At 24.7% G+C, this 6300-nt stretch overlaps 4 protein-coding genes across 4 annotated transcripts; 2 read left to right on the top strand and 2 right to left on the bottom strand.

Moving 5' to 3' along the window:
• Positions 1–332: 332 nt before the first annotated feature.
• ENU1_104870 (hypothetical protein) lies at positions 333–2051 on the top strand (the record flags this gene model as incomplete). Its single annotated transcript, XM_008859418.1, has 1 exon — positions 333–2051. One exon carries the CDS (start codon positions 333–335, stop codon positions 2049–2051), a length of 1719 nt encoding a protein of 572 aa, XP_008857640.1.
• Positions 2052–2415: 364 nt separating this feature from the next.
• Positions 2416–3059, top strand: ENU1_104860 (hypothetical protein; the record flags this gene model as incomplete). Its single annotated transcript, XM_008859417.1, has 2 exons — positions 2416–2453; positions 2507–3059. The coding sequence occupies 2 exons, from the start codon at positions 2416–2418 to the stop codon at positions 3057–3059; spliced, it is 591 nt and encodes a 196-aa protein (XP_008857639.1).
• Positions 3060–3515: 456 nt separating this feature from the next.
• Positions 3516–4694, bottom strand: ENU1_104850 (methionine gamma-lyase, putative; the record flags this gene model as incomplete). Its single annotated transcript, XM_008859416.1, has 1 exon — positions 3516–4694. One exon carries the CDS (start codon positions 4692–4694, stop codon positions 3516–3518), a length of 1179 nt encoding a protein of 392 aa, XP_008857638.1.
• A 398-nt stretch (positions 4695–5092) lies between these two features.
• Positions 5093–6076, bottom strand: ENU1_104840 (hypothetical protein; the record flags this gene model as incomplete). Its single annotated transcript, XM_008859415.1, has 1 exon — positions 5093–6076. One exon carries the CDS (start codon positions 6074–6076, stop codon positions 5093–5095), a length of 984 nt encoding a protein of 327 aa, XP_008857637.1.
• Positions 6077–6300: the final 224 nt, after the last annotated feature.

The following is a 6300-nucleotide window of genomic DNA, read 5'->3' as shown; positions in this document are numbered from 1 at the left end:
ATTCTTTATTAAATTCCATTCTTTTTGGTTTACTTTTATTTAAAAAAGAGTAGAATGGTATTTCCATTTTCTTATTTTGAAAGTATTAATTAATTTTTCATTGTATTTCTTGAAGTAGTTTATTATTTTTCTTTTTCATTCAAGATTTTGTTTGAACAAATTTAATAGCAACAAGAAGATGTCTTTTGATTGGGTTATGAATTGTAAAGGAAATCAAAAGTGAACAATGACTCAAATATGTTATTTTCATTACTAACTTCAACTTTTAATAAAACCCTAAAAAATACAAAAAGAAAAATGAAGAAAATAAAATAATTTTAATTAAGTGTTTAATGAAGAGAAGTGAACCAGATAATATAGAACATATTATTAATAATTTTATACAACAATTTGAACAAAAAGTTCCAACAAAAGAAGAGGATCGATCTGACTTTTGTTATAATTTAAGTAATACATGTAAAACATTAGCAATGGAAATGAGTAATGACCTTGCCATTGTTTTAGTAAAAAGAGGATTGATGGAAATGATATACAAATTACTTCTTAAAGATGATATTAAATTAGACCTTCATGCAGATCTTTATTTCCTTATTCATGCAATGTACCAAGATAATAATAAAACTATAGAAAAACAAAGTAAATTATTAACTTTAATGATGAACCAAATGAGTCATATGATTGATATTAAAGAAAGTATGAAAGAAGATGTTCATTTATTAGAAAATATTATTAATGTTCTTATTGATTTTTGTGAATATTCACCAGAATATTTAGCAAATATAACAACATCCCCTTTATTAATTCATTTAATAAATTTACTTAATCCAACAGAAGAACCATATAATATTCCAATTAATGTTTCTCGTTTACTTGTTGTTTTAACAGATGATAATCAACTTTGTGTAGAATTATTAACTCAAAAAATTCCTCAATATTATGATATTTTAACAAAATTATGTGATTCTAAATTACCTGATTCAATGAAGATATGTTATGCAACTATTCTTCATAATATTCATCCTGTTATTCATAAAACATTACCTATTATTTTACCAATTATTCTAAGAACTATTGATTGTTCTATTATAGAACAATATGAAACAATTAAAACACAACTCGAAACACATTCAATTCAAACAAAACAAAATAATAAAGAAAATGAAGAAGATGAATTAAATATTGATATATTTGTTAAAACATCAAATGAACTTAAAACAATTACAACCAAAATTAAAGCAATGAAAATGGGAATTGAATTATTAACAAATATTACAACATTTGATGATGAACCAAACCCAGTTATAAAGAAAAATATTGAAGAATCAAAAATACCAGAAATATTAGTTAAAATTATACAACATCCAATAAATAAAACAGAACCTCTAATTGTATCAATTATTGAAACTACATTTAGTGCATTAAATAATGTTTTACTTATATTAGATAATTCATATCAAATAGAAATTAATGGAACACATTCTACAATGGCTCAAATATTATTCCCATTATTATCTCAATATATAAAAAAGAATTCATTAGCAAATTTAAATACAATAGAACGTGCATTATTAGATGGTAGTTTAATGTGTTATCATAGATTATTATTAAAAGGAAATATTGAAACAGAAAAAAGTGAATATACAATTATGTGGGAATTAACAAGAAAATATCAACAATACACTCCACTACAATGTCAATCTGAATTACCTACTATTATTAATTTATGTTATATCTTAAGTATTATTGGTAAAGAAGAAAAAGCTCCATTACGTTCTATTGCTTTATTTGTTAAAAATATGTTATCTATTAAATTGGAAGAAACTACTGAAATATTATATGACGCGGTTTTAAACATTGTTTTGGATTTATTCGCTGAAGAAAATACTAACGAAATATTAAAAACTACTGGTCTTTATAAAACTATAAAAGAACATTATAAATCATTCATATCTTATACTTTAGAACATATTAGAGAAGATGATACTTCATTAGAAGATGTAATAAATAATTTAGAAAGGTATATTGACTATAAAACAAAACAAGGACTTTAAAAAATACTTTAAGAAATAAAAAAATATTCAAATTGATATTTTACTTTTAATAATTAAAACTTCTTTTATTTTTTAATTTTGTTACAACATTAACTAATAATTTTATTAATATTTAATTAACTATTTGTTATTACTTTGTTGATTTTTCCTTTTACTTCTTTTTTTTTCTTTAAATTGTTTTGTAAATCAAAAATTTTTATTAATTCTTTGTTTTTAATAACAATTCATTTATCTTTTTTTTTTTTTTAAGTAAAAAATTTTAAAAACTTAAAAATCTTAGGATTAATTTTCGTTTATGTTGTTCTGCTTGGCTAGTATTTTTGTTGCAAGTGGAGTTTCATTAATATTCCTTATTTATTTTGCCATGAAAAATAGTCAACAACTGATAGCATCTATTGCAGGGTTTGTTAAATGATGAATAAACTTAATGAATAAAAATGATAATGATATAATAGTTCAATTTCATGGTTGATAGCTTTAAGTATTATTTCATTGGTGTGGTTAATATTACCTTTTTCACATCAACATTATGTATTGATTATTTATTCATTTATTATTACAGAAGTTATTAGATTTACAACACTAATTGGAATTCATTATTTTACAAAAAAATTTGATGAAATTAAATTAGTTGGACTTGGGCTTGGGGTTGGTGCTGCTGTATGTCAAGTATTAATTCATAACGTTCCTTATTTACTTTTATCAACAGGAGATGCAGACCTTTATCTTTTAAATCCAATAATTGGAAATTTCACTGTTGTTGCATTCAATGGTTTTTGTTACTCTGTGTATTTGATATGTTCATATACTAGTCTTTCTTTATTATTACACCGTAATAAGAAAGATATTATATATTCAATTATATTTGTATCTCTTCATGGGGCTATTCTAGTAGCTGGAATAATGAATTACTATGTCTCAGTTTATCTTGGACTAACATTGATGTTATTAATTGACATCATTACTGTAATTATGACATTCATTATTCTATACCATTATCGTCATTAATAACTTCGTTTTTTTAGTTTTTCTTTTATTCTCTTTTCTCACAACTATTCCTTTATCAACTATTAAAGAATATTTCCAATTGAATATTTAAATAATTAACACCTTTATGAACACTTGACATATTACAAAGACAAACCACAACTTCTTTAAATAATATTTTAGAAAAACATCTAATAGTATCATAATATTCTATTTTATTTATTGTTTTTTATTAATATTTCTAAATACAATTTGGTTAATTCATATAGTAATTTATCCTTTATTTTCAATTAAATGAAAACAATATTTATGTTCATAATAATTATCTAAAAAGCAAATCAAATATTTATTTTGAAATAAAATTATATCTTCATTAATTCTAAAAGAATATTAAATGTATTTTTATTATTTACTTTAAAATAAAGAAATTTTATTAAATAGGAATAATAATTCTATGTCAAATTCATTTTTATTCAATTAGCATTGTTCAAGAGCTTGTTTTAAATCAGCAATGATATCATCTGAATTTTCTAATCCAACAGAAATTCTTACAAGTTCTCTGGTTAAACCTTGTTGTTTAAGAAGATGTTCTGGAACAGCTGCATGAGTCATTGAAGCAGGATGTTCAATAAGAGTATCTAAAGTTCCAAGAGAAACAGCTAATCCACATAATTTAACATGTTCCATAAGTTTTTTAGCAGCTTCAAATGATTGCATTTCAAATGAGAAAGTAGAACCAAATCCTTTCATTTGTTCCATAGCAATTTTATGACCTGGGAATGATTCAAGTCCTGGATGATTAACTTGTTTAATTTTTGGATGTTGTTCTAAGAATTTGGCAACTTTAAGTCCATTCTCCATATGAACTTTCATTCTCATTGGAAGTGTTTTAACTCCACGAATACATAAGAATGCGTCCATTGGTGCCATTAATGATCCTGTGTCTTTTCTAAATGCTTTAATCTTTTGAAGAAGTTCTGGGTTTTTAGTTGTAACAACACCACCAACTACATCACCATGTCCATTAATGTATTTAGTAATGGAATGAAGAACAACATCTGCTCCAAGTTCTAAAGCTGGAAGGAATACTGGTGTAGTAAAAGTACAATCAACAACCAAAATAGCACCTTTTTCATGACAAATCTTAGCAATTCCTTTAATATCTGAAACTTTACAAGTTGGATTTGCTGGTGATTCTAAATAAACTATCTTGGTATTTGGTTTCCATGCTTTTACAACAGCCTCATCAGATGCAGTATTAACAAATGAAACATCAACACCCATGTCTTTAAATCTATTTCCAAATAATTCAACAGTACATCCATAAAGAGTATCACCAGAAATAAGATGATCACCAGCTTTAAGAAGTCCCATTGTTGCAGAATGAATAGCACCCATTCCTGAACCAAAGGCAGCAGTTCCAACTCCTCCTTCTAATGAATTAACAAGTTCTTCAAAATATTCAACAGTTGGATTTCCCATACGAGAATACATATGTCCTTCTCTTTTTCCTCCAAATAAATCTGCTCCCATTTGAGTATCATCAAAAAGATATGTTGATGTTTGGAAAATTGGGAAAGTATGTGCATGTAATGGTTCTCCCCACTTGGATGGAGTATGTAAAACTCTTGTTTGTAAATCCTTCAATTGAGACATAGCAATGGTTATTTGTTATTAATTAGTTTGTGTAATTATTTAAATATTTTTAGGGTTATCACATTGATTCTCTATTATTCTTTTCATCTTTTTTTATTTACTGTCTTTTTCTTCCTTTTTTTCGGGAAGTTGTTTTTTTCGTATAAAAGTGTTTTTTGACAGTCCATAATAACACTATTTCCTTCTTTTTTTTATCTTTTTTTCAAAACTGTTGAATAGAAGCATTCTACTTCTCAAATTCCCTTTTACTATTCATTCTCTTAGTCTCTTTTTCTATTTTATTTAGTTTGTTATAAACAAAAAAGAGTGTTAGTTCTTCTTCTTATTACAATGTTATTATTTACTTTTATTAACTATTACTTTAATTCTTTTGTTTTAGCTTTACTAAAAACATTAAATTATTTCTCTTTGACTTCTTTTGTGTTGAGTGACTCTTTTGTCTTGTTTTTTACTTGGGTGTTTATATAAAAGATAGTCTTAGAACCAAATATTTCTAATCTACTTTTCACAAATTTTATAATAGCTTGAATATTAGTAATAATATGACTAAGTAATGAACTAAGTTCTTTTTCTAATTGTTTTCGAGCAAGTTCTTTTTCTTTTACTCTCTTGTGAATAGCTTCTTTTAACGACCTTTGGAAATTATTAATTGAACGCACAAACAGGTTAACTAAAATTTGAATAACTGATTTATTCTGATTGATTCTTGAGTATTTGTTACACTTAACTTTATTTTCTTTTTGTTTTGACTTAATAACTAATTCTTTAACTCTTGTTTCATTTTTTAGAATTTGTATGAGTTTGTTTTTCACTTGTATTAACGCAACTTCAATTGGCTCTTCTATTTCTTCTATTTCATTAATAATATTCAATACACTATCAGGAATCTCTAATACTATTCTTTCTTTATGTTGTTCAACTTTTCTTTTCTCAAGTTCAGTTAATTGATTTAATTCATCTTTTTTTTTATCAAATGGTTGCTTTTTTAATTGATAACCATTAACACCTTGATATTTTTCAAAAATATTTTTCACTCTCCTATTGATAAAGTCTACTGACTCACTTTCTTTTTCAAACATACTTATCAGAACTTTGACTTTTTCAGTAAGTCTTTCAATAATCCTTTTTTTCTGGTTTTCTTCCATTGTATAGTTTGAATCTTCCTGTAAAACAAAAATACCCTCTCGCATTATAAGAAAGGTATTCTCTAACTCTTCATCTTCAGGAAATAATGTGTTTATCATTTTTATGAAGTTTACAAATACTTGTTCTACCCTTTGTAAGTTTTTACTGTTTAATTGAGCTTTTCCTAATTGGTTTTCTTTTTTTAATGGAATACTTGATACCAACCATAATGTAAGCACAAAAAGGATCACTTCCATTCTTTTTTTTAAATTTTGTTATGTTTAAACACAAATGTCTTTTCGAGTAAAATAGACTAAGAAAATTTCTTTTCAGTACTTTCAAATACTTATCAAAAAGAGATGAGTTGTTTTGAAAGGTTTTTGTTTTATTTGAAATTATTTCAATTATAAAAATAAATTGAGATGTTAATTATTAAAAAAAAATACAGAAGTTCATTACAATTAATTTTCATTTGAATTTT

Source organism: Entamoeba nuttalli (genome assembly GCF_000257125.1).
Source record: "Entamoeba nuttalli P19 unplaced genomic scaffold asmbl_4490, whole genome shotgun sequence".
Taxonomy (NCBI): domain Eukaryota; phylum Evosea; order Mastigamoebida; family Endamoebidae; genus Entamoeba; species Entamoeba nuttalli.
This window is presented reverse-complemented; position numbering and strand designations above follow the sequence as displayed.